The sequence below is a fragment of the Chrysoperla carnea genome, chromosome 4, assembly GCF_905475395.1.
Source record: "Chrysoperla carnea chromosome 4, inChrCarn1.1, whole genome shotgun sequence".
NCBI classification, from domain to species: Eukaryota; Metazoa; Arthropoda; class Insecta; order Neuroptera; family Chrysopidae; genus Chrysoperla; species Chrysoperla carnea.
In genome coordinates, this window is record NC_058340.1 from 52,460,329 (window position 1) to 52,482,065 (window position 21,737).

Here is a 21,737-nt window from a genome sequence, read left to right on the forward strand (position 1 = left end):
CATTCATAATGATGATGATTACTTGGTAGCCGAAATACGTATTTATATAATACAAAAATTGATCTAGGAAATTGGAACAAAAATGGAAATTTATTATGATACACAATGTAACTACTTCCTAGTCGTACGATCATCAATATTAATACACACCAAGATTTTCTTCAAGAAATAGTGTGTAAAGAGACAAAACACTGAAGGAAGAATTTTAGAGCAAAGAGAAGCAGATAGAAGACAGAAGGTAGGGGGCCTAAGAAAAAAACTTTTTGCGTCACTTTTCATACGAAACAGTGGGGATCAAGATCAGCTAGTAAAATTATAATATGATATAAAATAGCAAAATATTTTTTTGTAAAATAAAGCCATATAAAATAAACAAGTAAATTCTATTTATAAGATTTTTTGTTTAAATATTTAAAAAATCAAAATAGTAAGGGGTCCATGGCATCAGTCAAATTGATTTATAAATACGGAAACAATGCTATGGTCTAAAAAAAGTAGATTCAAGTATTAATTATAACTGTATTTTTTAGTTTTTATGATGTAACACTTGCTAATTTAAGCAAATAAAATAATCGGCAAGTGGATACGAACAAAATATGCATTACTGATGATATCGTAGTGAAATTTGATGTTTTACATAGCCATTTTATTTTTTCATTCAATCTCTATCTCTATCCAGTTTATACTCCAAATGCTGTACTTCTTTAAAGTGTTTTTTATTTAGCAATTAATTAATACCAATTCAAATTTAGTTCTAAAACAGTGTAGAGTGTAATGGCGTCTTATATGATGTCACTTCATGACATGTTATATTTGTTTGTGTTTGTAAGCTTACTTAGTCTTTCATATGATGTGACGTAGTACCATGAAAGTACTTCTGATCTGTGTTTGCTGTCACATGACCGGATGTATAGGATTATGAAAATTATTTTCCAAAAATATTAATGATCCTTAAATTTTATTAAAATTAATTTTGTGTTTTGTTATCTACATATTATGATTAATCATTAGAAACTTTTATTCAAACGATTTATTCTTAGTGGACAAAAGCCTATTGTTTATACACTTTTACACATTTAGCAACTTTCTGCGATCATATATTAATAAAATGGATTACTGATCAGTGGATTATTATACAAAACAATTCCATCGCGAATAGAATGAAAGCAAAGTGAACAAAACCAGACAATAAAGTATTATAATATTGACGATAAAAATTAGAAAATAATCGTAGGTAAATTGTTTTTTTAAAGATAATATTTCTTTCGAAATATATCGAATATATGAAATCATATTTGGAAAAGAAAAGTATTCCTAGAAATCGGCTTACCTACAAATGTATGTACTGAAACTACTGAATTACAAAATAAAATTTTATTAAAAAGTAAATACATCTGTTGTTTAAAATTAATGAATATTATTAAAGTAATTTAACACTTTATCTAGAGTTCATTTTACAACATATTAACATATTACATTTTTACAGGGTGTAAAAAAGGTAAACTGGTTTCAGTTGGATTTAATGAAAAACACCCAAGTGAAAATTCTTCAAGAGGTCTGATTTTGTGATAAACAAGTAATGTCATCTTAATGTAAAAGACTATTATTGATTAAAGAAGAGTATGTACTATCAATATCGATGGTGCTCCAGTTTTAAGACACATCCCCATAGAGTTATTCAAAATAAAATGAATGTTTAGGACACCGCTTTTAGAGTATTCTACTTCTTTTTCGAGATATCGATACTAATTTATCACTTCTGAAATTATGGCTTAGTTTTATAATAGTGCTGCTTTTACTGTTAAAAAATCCTTTTTTTTTTTGTGGAAATAAAATTATAATTTTATATTTTTTTTGTACTCGATCCACACTGAGAGTCATAGTTTTTATTCAATCCATATTTTAAAAATTTATACATTGTTTTGTTTTTTTGGATGCTGTTCCTATCTAAAAAAATGAATAAATCGCCCAGAGTTTTGTTATTCCCTGTATTAAATTTAAATTATGTTCATTTACGAAATGTCTATTAATTTTCTAAATTTTAGAGTGAAAACCCTTCTTAACCGACTTCAAACAAAAAAGGATGAGGTTATCAATTCGACTGTATTTTTATTTTATGTGTGTTACCTTAGAACTTTTTGGATGAACCGACTGGATGAACCGATATTGATGATTCTTTATCTATTTGAAAGCTGGTGCTTCCCGTGTGGTCCCATTTCATTTTGGCTCAGTTCTGACAACGGCATCCATGAGAAAGCTATAAAAGTCTTAAATTTGCATTAAGTATGCACGACAAGAGGACAAATAACTCAATATCACGCCAACCGATTTCGATTATTCTTTTTATAGTGACAAATTAGTTTATGTACTTCAGATTCACAAAAAATCACAAAATAAAAAATAAACTTTTAACAAAAAGAAAACCGACTCCAAAATAACAATAATTTTAACTACATTTTATTATCGTTATTTTTTTACTTTTTAGTGCATATTCATTTGTTTTGGAAAACTTTTCTTCTGAAGTCGGTTTTCTTTTTGTTAAAACTTTTTTTATTTTGTAATTTTTTCATTTATTATATTAAAAAGAAACAAATTAATTGAGGGTTGAAACAAAAGGTAGGTTAGGATTTCATTTTACTCTTATGAGTTAGATTTGTTTTAAAATTTTATCGTATGGATATGGCTTTAGATTATCCATCTATGTATCGGCCTTGCAATCATTTATACTGGCATCATAACTTATAAGCCCTAACTGGAACAAACAAAATTTTACAGAAAAAATGTGTAAAAACTCTTTTTATGTTCAAAATTTTAAGTTAATATAAATACAATGAATTAGGATATTTAGAAAATATTTATTTAAAGAGTTATGGCATTTTAAATTATCACCGCAGTATACCTTCTGACTTATTTAGATATAAGTTTATCGATTATTTACAACGATTTCTTAAACTGGCCTATGATAAACATTCCGTGTCTCACATCTTGAAATTTTTATTTTTATTCTGCAAAGTTATTATTAGAACTTCTAAACTGTGACTTAAAATTAAAATATAAGAAAAATTGTAAAACTTTAATTAACAAAATAAATTGTCAAAAAATCACTGAAAAATCAGTGACGGTATTTTGAGTTTTTGATTATACGTAGAAAACATGTGTATCTCCAAACTATAGTAGTTTTAGAAGTAGAGAAAAACTTCAGCCTATAACAGATATGGGCTAAATTAAACCAATTTTATAAGTAAAATTCATGAAAAGATCCATAAAGATAGTGAGAAACCTCCATAATTGGAACTCATACAGAGATCCCAACACTTTGGCACTAAATTACCTCTGTTAGTGGGGCGAAGCAAACTTCTATATCTGAGATTCGTTCTTTCGACTTTATCATCATAGTTACCTCTATAACTGAGACAGCGAGTGAATGAACAAATTTTGCAGGCCCCTTCATGTCTCACTTAATCAGGGTAATTGAATTTTAAAAGCTATACAACCCTAATAAGAGCTTTTCGTACTATGTACTTTAAGTACTAATATAATTGTATGGATGGACATAAAATTCTATGGTTTGTATATACGGTTTACATTGAAAATTTAATAATATTTTGTATCAAATTTAAATAAGTAATTATGTTAATTTACAATATCTGGATGACCGAGCTTCGCTCGGTTATTCGCCAATAGATGTCAGCAAGAGTCATATTTTTCACTTTAGACTACTCAAACGCCTCCTTTTTGTTATGTTATAATTTGCATTGTATATCATTAACTACGTTATACACCAATAGATGTCTGATGAATTTTTCATGAAAAGACGGATAAAACGACATTTCTGATAAATGAAACCTAGCTAGATCGACTTATCGCCCCAAAAAACCCCTACATACTCATTTTCATGAAAATCGTTCGAGCCATTTCCAAGATCGTTGATATATATATATATATATATATATACAAGAATTGCTCGTTTAAATATATAAGATTTAAAAACAATTTTTTAAACAATTTCGTCTCTTATTCTCAATTTTTAATTAATTGTTATTTTCCAATAATTTTATTCAAAAATTAATCATTCCAAACATTTTCTATACAATTTAGATGTAAAAAATTGAAAATAAGTAATAACAACCCACCTTTTGCGCCAAAATATGATATTCTATTAAAATTTCAGCTAATATTAGGTATAATTATTATAATAATTTTATCACAAAAATCTATCGTTTCTCGATTCAAATTTAATGTTTGAACTTCATCTACCGCCACTTTTAATTAAATTAATTTGCAAATAATAAGACTAATGATAAGATAAGAGAAATGAAAGATTCAAAAGAGTTTTCATCATCTTCAAATTTTACTATATAAATTCAGTTTCCAACATAAAACTCTCAAAATTATATTCACCATCACATTAGCCTATCATTAATCTAAAAGCACAATAAAAGTAGAAACAAAATGGTTGAAAAAAGGCCAAGTGTGTTAAGTGTCATGAAAAGAAAATCGATTCAAATTAAAAATAGTAGTTCCAAAGTATGGACACAAATTTTGGCCACACTTATTGGTAAGCTGTTATATCTTTTGCGTTATAATTGAGTGATTTACTAGTTCGAAAATAAAATATAATATCAATAAATACTGGGTGTACTACTTATAATTTTTTAGTGATATTTGATAATTTTATTCCGTATTATTTTGATGCTTTTCCTTGGTATAAGGTTTAGTTTAAACTGAATATAAAAATAGAGAGCCTTAGAGTTATTAGATTTTCGAATTATTGTGCCAAAAGTACCGCATTAGAAAGACAGCGTGATTTAGAATATGAAATTCTAAAAAGATTCAAAATATAAAATAAAATATAATGTCACTAAATACTGGGTGTACTGCTTATAATTTGATTATATTTTTCCGTATTATGTTGATGCCTTTCCTTGGTATAAGGTTAAGTTTAATTTGAATATAAGAATAGAGAGCCAAGAGTTTTTTGGATTTTCGAATTTTTGAATATGGAGCGATTTAGAATATGAAATTCTAAAACAGTTTTTTATCGCTTGTAAATTTGAAAATGTCTCGATTTGCCAAAGTATGTAAGCAATATTAAAAATTTTATAATAATAAAAGTTGTAGAAAATAAAATTTACTGCAAAATATTCTCTTAGCATCATTTCTTCTCAAACAAGTTTAATATTTATAACAATATTTTGAAATATAAATGTCGTTACTTTGTGAACTAAAATATAAAATTTGATTTTGCGATAAAAATTTTTTTTTTTTTTAAACATTGAACATATCTTGACAATAAAATTACAACACTTTGCTGTACATCAGATATATTTGGTTTCAACCACCAAATATATCTGATTGTATTGTTCGTAAAACATATTCTACTTAGATCAAATAATATCCATAAATTGTAGTACATTTTATTTTCTTTACAAATTTATGTCATTATAAAATCGAGATAATATCCACAATATTACAAATGACAATTAACGAAGGAGCTCTTCCTTGTTCGATAATTATTATTTCTAATATTGCTGAAATTATCTCGATAGTGAGCCTTTCTTATTAATAGTACGTCACGTCTTAATGGTACACCTTATAAAGGAGAACTTGCATGTTTCTTAATTTTATTTTTTTTTTCGTAAGTTTACTTTAAAAAATTTAAAAAAAAAATTTAAATTAAAAAAAATTTTTTTTTTCATGTAATTTTTAATTGAAAATGGTTTTTCTAAACTATAAATTCAAACGCCAATGACGCCAACACATCTTTTTTAGCAACGCCACCACACGGATAAATGATAAAATAACGGACGGATAAATAATAAATAATAATGTTTGGTTTCTAAACTTACTTTCAATATATTATAACATAATTTTCCATAGAACCAAGCTGAAAAATGTGAATTTAGCGAGATTCCGATTGGCTCACTGCCTTAACGGGTGTAAATACGTCACTACACCCGTAACAAATATAACTATTTCTAACTTAAATATGCTTTAAATGAATTATTCTTTCATTTATATATGAATTTGTGACACAAAAAATAATGCAAGTTCTTTATTATATAATCCATATCACTTTACTCTTCTAATGCGGTAGTTTTAGGAACCCTGTCTATCCATCAGATAGTCTGTATACGTCGGTTCTGTATTGTATAATAAATTACGCTTACGTATTCGCTCCGTGCGTGAGTTTCGTTTCCATGGTAACGATACACTACTTTAATTATAGAATTGTATGGATGCATATATAATTGTATGGATTGCATTTAAGACTTACATTGAAAATTTAATATTATTGTCTCACAAATTTAAATAAATAATTATAATAATTTACATTTGAAAAATAATATTTGTGCAATTTGATTTCTTATTTTCACAATTTTTAATGCATTAAGTTTAAATAATTCGTGTTTTACAATAATTTTAATTTGACATTTCTATAATATTAACATGTAAAGAACTGCAAATTAGTCATAACAGCCCCCTTTAACGCCAAAATTTTTCACTGGAAGCGCTGGCATCGATTTTATTGTCCCTACCATGACTACGCACACAACGATTATATGTATAATAATAATTTTTTTTTCTCGTGAATATAAACTTGAAGCTATTCTTGTCTATGCTATTTTTAAGTTTTATTGTAGGCAACTAGGAAACAAAAACACAATAACAACAACAATATTGTAAACATTTTATAAACTAGGCTACGGTCAACTACGCAGGCGAACATCACACAGAAACTTGATACTGAACTGTTCATATTTTAAATTTTTGTTTAATCCTTTGAGTAATATATCTAAAACATGAGACCTTTTCACAAAAACTCCAATTTGTTCACTTTTAAGCATTCTTGAAGTGTGAGGTCAAACTCTCAAACTCTATTTTATTTTTATGCTTTTTGGATCAATCAGTCAAATTCATATTTCTTAGATCGCGGATTCTTAAATTAAAATTGTTTTAACATTGCATTTTGCATTTTGTAATTATCATGTTGGGTTTTTAGCTTAAATCTGGTAAAATATTCCTCTAAATGTTAACACAAAATAATCACAGGAATAATGGTCAAACTTCATTCATATTGATTAAAAAAATTGCCTCAATAATATGTACCTAAATTTTTTGTACTTACTTAGGAAACATCCTGTATACTGTTTAGTGTTGCAGAGGCTCATAAATGCATATTTATCAACGACATCTTTTAATCTTAATGAAATCTAACTTTTAATCATATAAATTTCATCTGAAAACGTTTCCCCCCGTGTAAAAGACTGCCTGAAGTATGAACCTTTCCACACAACAATGCCAATTTTTTTATCATTTTGGCACCGTATCAATACCTGACTAGGACTTTGCAGTTATCCAAAACAACATTAATCGATAGTAATTAGATTGTCAGAAAATAATTATAGATTTTTTTTTACAGCCAATTTGGGCTTCTTTTCACTCGGTCTACACTTTGCTTGGACTTCACCATCAATTCCCATTTTAACATCACCAAATGCAACGATTCCATTAACAGAAAGTGAATTATCATGGATTATTACAATACAACCACTTAGTGATATTATTGGTGCAGCTTTAGCCGCTTATTTATGTAACGCTATTGGACGCAAAAATACAATTTTATTAACAACGATACCTCATATAATTTCATGGCTGTTAATTGCATTTGCCACAAATGCTGAACTGTTAATATTAGGACGTTTTTTTAGTGGCTTTAGTGAAGGTTCTGGATTTATTTGCATACCCATATATTTAGGTGAAATACTTGAACCAAAAATACGTGGTCGTATGGGTACATCTGCTACAATTATAATTATAGCTGGTATTGCTGTAATTAATATAATTGGTACACAATTTACGATCAAACAAACAGCCTTAATATGTTTAAGTGTTCCAATTATAAACATTTTTACTATGCTTTTAATGCCTGAATCACCATATTATAGTCTAATGAAAAATAGAAAACAACGAGCTGAAAAGGATTTACGCTTTTTACGACAGATTCCTGATGTTAACGATGAATTAGATAGCATTAATCAGTCAATAGAATTACAAATGAAAAATCCGACTACATTTAAAGTACTCTTTACTGACGCTAGTAATCGCCGAGCATTATTCACAATGGCTCTCATAAGAATTATCCAACAGGCTAGTGGTACTTCTGCAATTATTTACTTTTTGATACCGATTTTTGAAATGTCTGGTGCAAGCTTTTCAACTTTAGCTGCTACATTATCGTATGTATTAGCACAAGTGTCAGCATCGCTAGTTTGTAGCGTTCTAGTTGATAAATTTGGACGTAAGCCGCTAATGATATTATCTTTAATCGGTGCTTCAATCGCCTTAGTCACGTTAAGTGTATTTTTCTATTTAAAAGATGAGTTAAAATATGATATTTCTTCATTTGGTTTGGTTCCAGTAGTTGCGTTGCTGGGTTTTGTAATTCTTTTTAATTTGGGTTATGGTACAATACCAACCTTAATGACATCTGAATTTTTTGCCGCAAATGTTAAAACAAAAGCGTTATGTTTGATTCAATTTTTAATGGCTGCTATGTTCTTTTTCTCATCGAAAATATTTTTATTGTTGATGAATAGTTTTGGCGTTTTTGTACCATTTTTGTTATTCGCTTGTTTTTCAATTTTCGGAATATTCTTTACATATTTTTATGTACCAGAAACTAAAGGAAAAAGTTTGCAAGAAATTCAATACTGGTTTCAATCAAGATAAATTAATTTCATAATAAATGGACCTTAATAATTCAACTTTTTAATGTGATTGCAAATTGTGCCTTGAATTTTTTGACTACTATTGAAAATTATAAAAATAAACATTCAGCCATTCACATTTCAACCAAATGAAAGAATATTTCGATGAAACTCAAAAATTTTAAATAAGTTTAGTGTATAAAGTATTTCGTCAACTCTTTAAATTTTTGAATTCTTGAGTAAAGATTTAGAGTAGCAACCTTGCGTTGATTTTACATCGTCTTTTACTGTAAAACATGAGACAGTGCAAATTGGAGCCTCAATAAGCTATGTCCTATAAAATTTTTAAAAAGATTAACTGTGAAAGGCCACAATTTTTACATAGAAACTGTGGTTTTGTAGAACATTGATAAATTACAATGATTTCCTTCATATCTGCTGAAGTATTCAGAGCCAGTGATGATTATACATTAATCATACATTTATGTAAATTGAAGTAAAGAAGAATTCAAAGGGAATAGAATACCATTTTTGTAAAAGGTTTTTGCTTAACCGAGGATTGAGTAGTTAAGGTTTTGCCCATGGATGGATCAATAAGAGAGAAAGTCCACCAATTTATTCATACAGTCAGTTTGTTGAATAATAGGGAGTATTCATGAAATTTAAATTTGGTTCAAATATTTTTTTTTACGTAACTTTATTGGCTGGACATTTCAACTAAACCATTATTTTAGTAATTAATATCTTTTCAATTACTTAAATTTAATTAATAAAAGTGCAAATTCATTGAGAGAAATTCAAAATTTCTAAAATGAAAATTCAAATTTTAAAAGGGACATAACGTCATTGTATTGGTTTGTCAAATTTGGTGACATACTGTATGGTATTAATTACTTATATTAGAAAACTTAATAATAACGAGTGTAAATTCAGTGTTGTAAATTCATTTTTTTAAGTGTAAATTATAAATTGTACTATCACCAATTGACTGGTCACAAATATTTTTTAAATATTCAAAATTTTTTTTACACTTAATTACAGGATTTTTAAACAGTATTTATATTTTTTACTATGTTAAAACGGTGTAAAAAATGAATTAAAAATATAAAAAAATACATGAATATTCCCTATTCTGTATACTATCGTATGTATATAACTTTTTTTTATTAAATTTTCATTTCATACCATTACAAAGAGTAACAGATCAACAGAAGGGCACTAAAATTCACAAAGTATACATATATTGAAATTTAATTTAGGATTCAATATCAGTTTTGATCATCAATCAAATGAAATTACAAATTCAATAAACAAATGAAAATTAATTTTATCATTTGCTTAGAATTTTATTTTTTTATTTTTATTATGATAGAAATAAAATTATTGTTATCTTGTACAAAAGACCTTCGAAACTTGTGCATATTATTCATTTTCCATCAACATATTTAAACAAACGACAATTTTATTTTGTAAATAAATTTGAAAATTATAAATTTTATATAATCTTTAAATAAATAATGTTTAATTATTATTATTGTTTTATTATTATCTGACAAGTTTATAAAAACCATTTAGGAAAATTTCTACGATTAAGGGGTCCTATATAAATGCAATAGTCTGGCACACAATTCTATTCTACATAAACGGGTATTTTGATACAAAAAAAAAAAAATGAAAATAATCCAATAAATTTTAAATATTATTTATACTTTAATCATCCACTTATACGTCTTTTGTGAATAATTATCAAAGTCAGTTATGTCAGTGTATAAAAAAAATGAAAAGTTTCCCAGAAAGTCATTTTCCTATGTAATATTTCGGAGTCTTTTATGGGGAAAAAGAAACCGTATAAAGTATTGTGGATAGTATTTTAAACGTTCATGATCTGTGTGAATGCCTAGAATACTTAGTGTACGCTTTTTTATCGCACAACGATCATGTAATTTGTTATAAACAACCATGGATATGGCGTGACCCAGTCATAGTGTGAAAGCATGCTCTATTACGTGGCTCGCAATATACATATAAAAAACCCATCCAGAGACTTTTTTCTGAACCGAAATTTTGGTAGATACGAGCCAAAAACAACATAAAATTGTAAATAAAGAATAAACTTAACCAGATTTCACTTTGGTCAAAATTTCGATTCATCGGCCCAAAAAGCATAAAATATCCAAAATTATTGAAATATTTCTACTTCAGCACCCGGATTGTTCCGTTAAACGAATATGAGCTGCTATAAACAACACAGTGACCATCTCTCTATTCATGGTGCCATATTGTTATTCATTCAATGTTACTAACTTATGGAATTTATAGAATTCGTTTGATCTAAACCTTTTGAAAAGTTATAAACAGCATATACATAACATGCATCATGTTCATGCATTCCTACAAATAATTACAACATTATAGGTTCCGTAATCAAATTAGAATCATCGATCTGAGAAATTTTTTAAATCTTTTGCCAAAATTATTAATAATGATGCCAAGTAACGATAAACTTGCAAACAGAAATGCTGTATTCAATTATAACAAATTACTCTAATGATTCAAACCAAAACATTTCTAAATAGCTTAAAAGAATGAAAATTTAATTAAAACAAGCCATGGATAGAGTCTTGCGACCCTTGAAATCCACACAAATATCTTCTCAGCATAATAAAAAATTATTAAAAATTCAAACTCGACCGACTCGAAACGACTAGACTGAATGTTATGAAATTCTTTTCGGATCATATTTCCAACGAAATGGATATCATTCTTTGCTCATGCGATATCTATCAGGAAAGAATTTTAGAAAAAATGCGTTCGGCTTGAAACGACTCGACCGAATGATGAATGAAATTCTTTTCGAATCATATTGCCGTTAATACGCATCGATCGGCACATGGTCAAACCTATATAATTATGTTATATTTTCAAATTTTGTTGTTTCTGTGCGATGCGATGGAATTATTATTTATAATTCAAACAGGACATAACAGCTGTATGTACATATTTTCATAAAATTGTTAAAGTACATATTAGACTGGTCAATCTAAATTTTTCGAGCCATAGTCAAGATACACTAAACCAATACATGTAAAAAGTCGTAAATTTTCCTTAGAATTCAATGAAACTATTTTTTTACACTTTTAAATTACGGGATGACATTCAAAATGGCTGCCAAAGTTGCTCGAAAACAGTTTTTTTAGGCTTTTTTAAAAAGACAACAAATTTTTCTTTTGGGTGTATTATTATCAGTCAAATTCTGTTTTAAGAGCGGGTTTTTGTCAATTGTCAATGTATACGTTCTACTGAGTACTCTAGCACCATCCGGATGACCGTAAAAAAAACGATTTTGCTTGCAGTTTGGAAACAATTTTCAAAACTTCTAGCACAGTTTTACGAGATGCCCAAACAAATTTGTGAAGAAAAAAACCTCCATCCACAACTAAGACCTCACTAATAGCATAAAATATCAACTAGAAGCAATTATATTACATAAAAAATTGAAAAAATAATTAATATAGTGTTTCAAAATGTTTCACAACTGATTTTTCGACCGATATTTCGCATGTTATCGATCAATTAATCAAGCGCGCAATATCCGCACATATTCAGGCAACTATTAAAGAAAATTTTAAGCACAGAAACGTTTATAAAAAAGCACGCGTATACATGGCTTTTGGTCGATAAAAGCGATTTTTGCCCAAACTTTTCAATATTTTTCAAATTTGCAAAAACGATCTTCTTGGGCATATTAAGGACCAACTTTTCACTAAAGGTCGTTTAAAAATATATTTTTTTCAAAGAGATATGGGCGTTTCGAATTTTTTATTTTATAATTTTTTGACATCTAACTGGGCTAGATCGATTCGAAATTAAAAGTTACGCATTTTTTGTTCGAAACTTTCTTTTATACAAAGCGTATTTTTTAAAAAAGCCTAAAAAAAACGGTTTTCGAGCAACTTTGGCAGCCATTTTGAATGTCATCCCGTAATTTAAAAGTGTAAAAATATAGTGCATTGAATTCTACGGAAAATTTACGACTTTTTACATGTATTGGTTGGCTGTATCTCGGTTACTAAAATTTAACATTGTGCTCAAAATAGATAGACTAGACTATATTCACAGTTTGTTGAATAGATTAGCTAAATATTTAATATTGTTATTTATTTGCATGTGTATTAATATTTAATAATTTTTACCATACAAAATGGATATTTAGTGTTGTTTATATATATATAACTATAGATATTCAATATTTATAAGCGCCTTTACGTCAGCAAAATCTGTATGTAACGTCATCTAAAACCCTGATTTAAACATTTAGAATATTTCAAAAAAGTTTTGTTTGTATGTTGGTTTTTCGTCTAAACAAAATATTATATTACTATTTTATAGGTACTTATATTATAAAATTTATTTGGAGCATTTTAAATCCATTTTGGATTTTACTTATAACATATACAAAATTGATTACGCTATAGTGAAACGGAAGATTACGGCTAAACAGCTTCATTTTAACAAAATTTTCTTTCAAGGTAGAGGGTTATTGACTGTACATTTTAAAATTATTTTCGTAAAATTCGGGGTGACTGGATCAAAGAGATATTTTTCATTATGGTTTATCTCACTTTAACTTCACGGTTTTCGAACTATTCTGTATTTTCTGAAATTATAGTAGCAATTTAAACATATAATTTCTCAAAGCCTATATTAGTTTTTCAAACCAAATTTAACTTGGAGTCTACAAATCGATTGAGTTTCTTGTCGCAACTGTGAATAATTGTATTACGTATACAAGTTGTCACAAAATTATGACTGAAATAAGACTTGAAAAACTGATATAAGCTTTGAGAAAAAATTGCTATTATAATTTCAGAAAATACAGAATATTTCAAAAAAAGTGAGCTTAGAACCTGAAAATCAAATAGAAAGCAGGATGTTCTATCTAAAAAAATTCAACTATAATACATTCCGCCTTTTCAGTCACTCTGTATATTACAAAAATAATTTTAAATTGTATAGTCATCTACCCTGCATCTAACCTTGAAAGAAAATTTTATTAAAATCAAGCCGTTTAGCCATAATTTTCCGTGTGGTATAGCGTGATCAATCCTGTATATCTAAAGCTGTTTTGGTTCATTCGTGTCTTTTATTTTACTTTACGATCTGCGAAATAGAAGTATGTAACTGATTTCGTATAAAGTTTTGTAACAATCGATCATTTTATATTATTCGGTAGCTGGGTAGTTGGAATGGACATATGCCGAATGATGAAATTATTTAACACTTAGTTTCAACATTTCAATCGCAAATTACAAATATTAATAGTTTGATAGTCCATTAGATAAATGTGTAGGAAAGTTGTATAAGTCAACCAAACTTTTAACTAATCTCCATGATTTCGTTGTTCTTACTGTCTTATCCATTCATGAAAATCCAGCTCCATTTTGATAATTTATTTCTAACTTATTAGTCGGAACTATAATTCGATATAATAAAATACCTCACCTTAATGTTCCTTATATTTCACCGGCCTGGCATAAATTCTCGATAATGCGACTAAATTGGTTACTTGTTACTTTTTTAAGTCCATCTCCTCATGGTAAGAGCTGGGCAGTGACAGAGAAGATGTGACATTGTCTCCTCCTACTCACTACTGTGACAGCTCCTGCAGTGGTCGTGATACACTGCCAGGCCCAGGCGTTCAGCATGCCTGCCGCCCAATCAGTGTCCTGTAATAGCCGCAACCATTTTTCAAACAGAGGCCCTTGGAAGTGTTATTAGATCTTCGGAACACCTACGATTATACTCAGACCATATCTGTCTTGTAGTACCACAAGTACGTTCCTCCCTCCATCTAAGATTGGCCTTTTTTAAGATATCCTCTTTAAGGAGCTACTTGCAGTTCGCAAATGGTCCTCCCGGATATTTATTCATGGTTGTGTCCGGCAACATTGTGCCATTTCCAGCAAGCTCATCGGCTTCATAATTTCCTGGAATGTCCCTGTGGTGCTGGCTATGAAACGTAAAGATTGAACATTTTGATTTGAATTTTCGAATCAATTATAAAAAGTTCCCTGCTGTGCATCACTAAATAAAAAATTGCGGTGTCTAGTTAGAGGTCCAACCTAGACAATTCTACACGACAATTTTAAAATTTATATGACCTCCTCCTACTGCTATAGCAGAACAAAATAGTGGATAGTGAGTGGATAATTGAATAGAATGATGGTTATACTTATATATATGTCATACCATTGTAATTATTATTCTGTTAAAACTTTGTACGTACTACAAATGGTTTTCCATTTGTCTAGGTATTACTAATTACTGTAACATCTGTGTAGAAACAAATAATAAAATATATTGTGCTCTGCTCTCTATATGACATTTTGCCTCGCATATTTTAATGCTTTTTTTATTTTACTATACAGGGTGTTTAACAAAAAGCTTTTGATAAAATCCCTAGGTAAAAAGGTAACATCTCATCAACTTCATAAATTTAACCTTTGACCTAGATTTGCAAGATTTTTTGAAAAAATAAAATAACAAATAAGTTTTTTTTTCTTATTCCTATTTTCTATTATCATAATAAATCTAAATCTTAAATCTAGCACGTTTTGTCTGTTTAGTCTGTTCACACTGTCACAATTGTCCAAGAGGTTAATCACTCTAGAGTTTGGATGCTGCTCAATGAGTACCAGGTATCACTGAAACGTGCAATTTCATCACGCACTGAAGCTCTTTCATAGTCATTACGTACATACCACGGAGAATCACTAATTACTCGAAACATTTTGGATTGAAATCTTAATAAGTTTTGTAAAAAATCATTTCTTCCTCAAACTTATAATATCAGCCAAAATCGAATGAAACATGTAATCGGTACTATTTTTTGGCTGTTTCTGAAACTGTTTTTCTGCGGATTGGAAAATTAACAGGATTTTCGAAAAATAAATCAGTAACCAGGGCAGGTAGACTATGAGTACCTATAACATATCCAAATTTCTAATCGATGGAGTAAAGGGTATAATCGCAGTGATTAAAATTCGAATGTAACTTTAACCATTCTTATCTGGAAAACCGCTTTTCTTTATAAATTTTTTTTTCCACCAATGAATATTTAAGAGGAGTCTTAAAAAAATTATAAAGTTTCACCAAAATCAAATAATGATTTCACGCCATTGACAAATGTGTAGAGAACCGTCTTAAGTATTTTTATACCATGTATATATGAAATGTACATAGTATATTAAGTTTAGTCCCAAGTTTGTAACGCTTAAAAATAATGATACTAGGAAAAAAATTTTGTCAATGGGGTTCATAAAATCACCTAATTAGTCCATTTATGGCTGTCCGTCCGTCCGTCCGCCCGTCCGTCTGTGGACAGATAACTCAAAAACGAAAAAAGATATCGTAGGAAAGTTGCATAAGTCAGCCAAACTTTTAACTAATGCCCATGATTTCGTTGTTCTTATGTCTTATCCATTCATGAAAATCCAGCTCTATTTTGATAATTTATATCGAGCTGAAATTTTTACAGCGTACTCAGGACGTAAAAATTGAGGTCAAGTTCGTAAATGAGTATCATAGGTCAATTGGGTCTTGGGTCCGTAGGACCCATCTTGTAAACCGTTAGAGATAGAACAAAAGTTTAAATATAAAAAATGTTCCTTATCAAAAATAAAACAACTTTTGTTTGAATCATTTTTTCGTAAACATCACTGTTTACCTGTGAGGGCGCCAATTAGGCGGAAATTTTATAATATGTACTACTTGATTATCAGTTATGTATGTGTCACATGTTTGTATGTGTAATGTGATAAAGAAATCAACACTGACTATGCATGGTATTTCAACAATTCACTCAGTCAATTGTTTGTTTTCACTTGTTTATAATTATTTTTTATAGTATTAAGTATTGTATTGAACACCTCGTAAGAACATAATATTGTGTAAGATATAGAATATGCGTTTTTTTTATTGTGTAAGATATAAAATATGCGTTGTTTTTATTTATGTCATATTATGTTTTATTAGATATTTATACATAACTTAACTGCATGTAGTCTAGCTATAAGTAGATTAGTAAACCACGTAATATTACCTACACTTCAACTCAAAAATACAATTCTAAATATATCATAGAAATAAATAGACCCGGTAAAATCCATCATTGAGCATGAGTAATTTTCGGATGGAAAATTTTTGAAGAATAACGTTTAAAAAATGTTCCTGAACGTAAAAGTGCAGGTTGTCGGTGGATAACCCGGTAGGATATTGTCTAAACTAAAAATTTAAACTTTTAACAAATAAAGAATATAACCGAATTCGAGTCAAAATTAATAAAAAATGTTCTTAGACATTTACATTTTTCTTTTAACTCTCAAGTGTATGAAAAGTGTATGAAAATATCAGATTTTTAATATGTCTAAGTTTGTATTTGTAGTGCAAAGCTTATGCAACAACATCCCGCTAAAATTTTTGGTCATGTGCTTGATGGTTAATTGTTACGAGAACGCGCGAAAAAATACCCAAAAATAATGATTTGCTGTTCTATACATGCTAGAGAGATGGGATTTTCACCAATCGCCTTGAAATAAAGTCAAACTAATATAAAAGTTCGAAAACTTTCATTTTCCAAAACGCAAGCCCCTGGAAAATCGTAAAACCGTTTTCGTAATCTTGTTTTTTAAAATTTTACAAATTTTTTAGTCGACACCTGGAGAGTATTCGACATTTTTTGTTAACTTTGACCCCAATTATGTGATAAAATTTTTTCGAAGCAATTTGGACAATATCCTACAGGCTTTTTTAAACGGGATCCTGCAAAAATTTCCCATGTGGAAAAATATTCATGCTTAGTAACAGATTTTACCGGGTCTAAAAATGAATAAACGTAACGCACAATGAATACATATACGAAATAGTCTAACAATAAATAAAGATTACGAGACGGATAATGTAACAGCTTTATACATCAATAATAAATATATGAATATGGGAGTACACAATATGGATAAACACTCTATACAGAATATGGTTTAACAATGTGTTCTGTAGGGGAAAGTTGTCTACAATGATTCCTCGTTGCTATAAGTAAACCATTAAAGCCTTCTAGCATATTTATCGATAGTTGACTTCCGCGCGATCAAATTAATCGTTCAAAAAAGACCTATGGTGATGTATAAGTAATTTGTGTTTTGTAGCAAAAATATTAATGCGCCAACCTTATGTAGTAACATTTTTCTTTACAATTTTAACCATATCTCTCTGTTTTTTCATGTAGAATAAAATAATACAAAATAAGTTTACTAAAATTTTCAATAGTTTAGGAGCTATGGCCGTAAAAACAATTAATTTGTTTATAACAAATTGTCCTCCACTCTGAGCGATGGCCAAATTGAAAATTCCAATTCAGCGGGTACAAAATACTTCGAAATACACTCCTTTTTTTTGCGGCCGGTAAATTCATACGAACCCCACTCAGCGCCTACAATAGTACTAATTTTAGAAAAAATAAAAGTACCATTGTTAAAATTAGTACATTATTTTGTATTATTTTTATGTATTTCGCGTTATTTTTCAATGATTAGGTTAGGTTAGGTTCTATTGGCTGTCCACGAAGAACACACTTAGGCTATAGAGCCCATTTTGATACCATATATGTGTTTTACCACCTTTCCGCTGATAATTTCATTTATCAGTTCCTCAATTTTAAAGACTGAGTGCACCTCTTTCATGTATATACCATGCACTACACCAGCCCATCACAACTATTAATTAAATTAATTTAGATGCGACGGCGGGAATCGAACCGGTTACCCTAAGCATACCGCGGATGGAATTGGTTTCGCCTTAACCAAGTGAGCTAATAGGGCGACTATTTTTCAATAAAATGCTAGTAATTTTTTCTGTAAAAGATTTTCAAAGAAAATAACAATGTATTACACAAAAAGCTTTTAAAAAAGTCGCCAACATTCTATTTAAAAAGTTTTACAGTCACGCAAGAATGGTATTAAAAAATTATAATACTTTTCCGGTGTTTTATTTTAAATTGATTGCGGATTCCATTCTTCAATTATTAAATATCTGATTATTAAATATAAATGCGAAGAAAACGGAGTTTATAGTTGTACTTCATCAAGCTCATAGAATTGGCAGAAGTGAGAGCTAAACATAAAAAAAATGTTTTATCCTCACATACAGGATGGTTCATGTTATTACAGCTGGACTTCTTCAAATTGTAGATAACGAAAAAATAATGACAATGTTTTTTGATAAGTTTAAATTGGAAATTATTTATATTTTTTTTTATAACAGATTTTTTTAAATTTTAAACAATTTTCTCTTAATGTATTGTGATTCGACCACATTCTAGTAATTTAGATCTTGGATAATGTCCCTTAGCGACAAAGGTATCTTATCCAAAAGAATTATTGGAAAATCAACCCCCGATAAAAAAGAGGGTATTATGCAAACATTTAAAATATATTTAAAATTCATATCCTATCAATGTGGTTTATTTTAATCTTCAAACAAATAAAAAGAATCAAGAATCAGTACAAAATTTCCAGTTTTTCTACCCTATAAAGTTTTCAAAGAATTTTCATATTTTAAAGTAGCCTGCTTTGAAAAATACCATTATACCGTATTGTTCATTGCCATAGAATTGAAAAACGTAATTTTTGGGGGGTTTTCCGATTTTCCAGAGCGAAATCTGTTCATATTTTAAGCGGCTCAGCTATAAATTAATTAGATTTGTCTATTGGAAATATCTCGGTTTCCATTGCAAATACATCAAAAGTGATTAGAAATGATTTTATAGAAAATTTTGATATCTATCATTTAAAATCTTTGTATATTTTCGAACTATTTTCAAAAAAGTGATTTTGGTGGTTGTTTTTAATATTTCGCTACCCTCTCAATAGAATTCAATATTTTTTAATCATGTTTACTTCAAATTTATGTCAACAAACTACAAAATTTTTTATTTAGAAATGCAGGCAGGCTTCCTTTTTGATGGTAGTTTAAATCTACATTTTATGGGACTATATGTCTTCCATGTTAATAATCCGAGGGTGAGATACGGTCAATCGACTTCAAATTGCTATGTTAGGTAATTGTTTTAAAATATCCTTACAAAAATTTAAAATTTTCTGGCACTATGTACATAGCAAGATTACAGCTTTAATACAAAGCAGTACAATTTGAAGAAACAAAGCTTGAGAGACGTCTGATCTATAATGCTCTATATGTCCGTTTAATGCCCAGTATTGTAATATTTGTTGGAAAGCTCGTACGTCGACTAAATAGCCTAAAGACTAAAGAGACTAAATAGCCAAACAAATGCTTCTCACGTGCAATTTTAAGATGTTTTAAGTTATTTCCCCATGTATAAGTTATTTATCAAATCAAATAAATTTTGGAGTGAACTTGGATTGAGTTTCGTTTTAAGGTGTTCCGATACCAAAACGAAAGTGTGCCAAAAAACTGAAATTTTGTGTGTCAATTAATGAGTATTTAATACGCCTTCTCTATTAATTTCGAGTCAGTTCTCTGTATGGTTTACGAGAAGTTAATTATTAAAAACAGCCCTTTTTTACATGATGGTATACTCAATGTCAAAAAAACTGCTCGTTTTAAAACATTCTAAGTGTTACTATTATAACATAACATATGATGAGTACGCTTAGAATGTTTTAACTGTGGCATTTTTTTTGACAGTGAGTATATATAAAGAAGTCGTAATAAATGTTGCCTTTTTTAGTCAATAAGTGCTTTAAAAAATGTTTTACCATTTATATAAAAACTTTTATCAATATTCTTCAAGTTTTAGCTTTAAAATCATACCAAAATTTAGAAAACTGTGCATAAAATTGAAAAACTTTTTGGAAAAACACTGACTTCGAAAGTTAATTTCTCCTAAACAGATATGAAAACTGAAGGATGATTAATTGGTAAACATAATTTCAAATTTTTTGGATCATTTCCATTTTTTCGGTATCGAAATACCTTAAGCAATTCATTGATATATTTAGAATACTAGTAATTTGGGTACTTATGAAACGAGTGATTGAATTTTGAAGTTTTCTCACTGAAATTTAGGTAGAAAATATATCTCCTCTAACGAAGAATGTGAGTTTAAAAGTTTTCTCGAATCGTTTTCATCAAGCTGGGCTTTAAGTTGATTTAAAAATCAAGTCATTTTTAACTATTCGAAGAAGATAATTTTATGTGAAAAATTCTTGATTGTGAAGCCGCGGGAAACTTTAATTAGTTTTGATTTAAAACGTGCGGAACTCTTTTGATTTAAAAATCAACGAATTTAAAAATAAATAAAAAAACATTTATAAATATATACAACTATTGATTACGGAAATGTATATATATAAATTAAACATCGGCTCTGTGATCGGCAAACATTATAGACATTTCTTATAATATTCTACACATCTACCTATCAAGATGAAATTACATTGCGTTTGTACGCATCGTCATTAATTTATAATATATACTTTCAAAAATTCATCGTTTCAAATTTTTATAACCAAATATTAAATCAAATCAACGTAACAAAAAAAAACATGAAATATACATACCGTTTTAAAACCACGATACATAACACGAATTTCTTGTCGTGTGAATTTTGTCTGTCGGCATAAATCTTCCAGTGCAACTGGAATAGGTTTTGGCACCCGTGACGGTTCTATCTCGTACACTACTTCTTCCATTGGCGAATCAGGTGGTGATGACATTGTATTTTATAAATAAAATAACTTTTTTTTAAAGAAAAATAATAAAATTTACATTAAAAAACACAGCATTTTATTTGATTTAAACGATAATTTGTCTATATATATTGCAACAATCATTTTTATTAATGTTTTTTTTTTTAGATTAATGTTTATGAAACAAACACTTAACTATACATTATTTATTTAATTAATTATTAAATTAATTCACATTTACTTCTTGTAACAATATAAATACCCAAATAAAATTAATTAAAAAAATAAAAACATTTAAAAT

The 21,737-nt window shown here is 28.6% G+C and overlaps 1 protein-coding gene across 2 annotated transcripts in view; it reads right to left on the reverse strand.

Annotated features, from left to right (window-relative positions):
• Positions 1 to 21,463, reverse strand: part of LOC123297830 (Kv channel-interacting protein 1) — a 245,933-nt gene extending 224,470 nt beyond the window's left edge. For both annotated transcript variants that reach the window (XM_044879631.1, XM_044879630.1), the window contains exon 1: positions 21,308 to 21,463. In XM_044879631.1, the coding sequence (XP_044735566.1) occupies positions 21,308 to 21,463 (156 nt within the window). The remainder of the gene's footprint in view (positions 1 to 21,307) is intronic.
• Between the last annotated feature and the right edge of the window lie 274 nt (positions 21,464 to 21,737).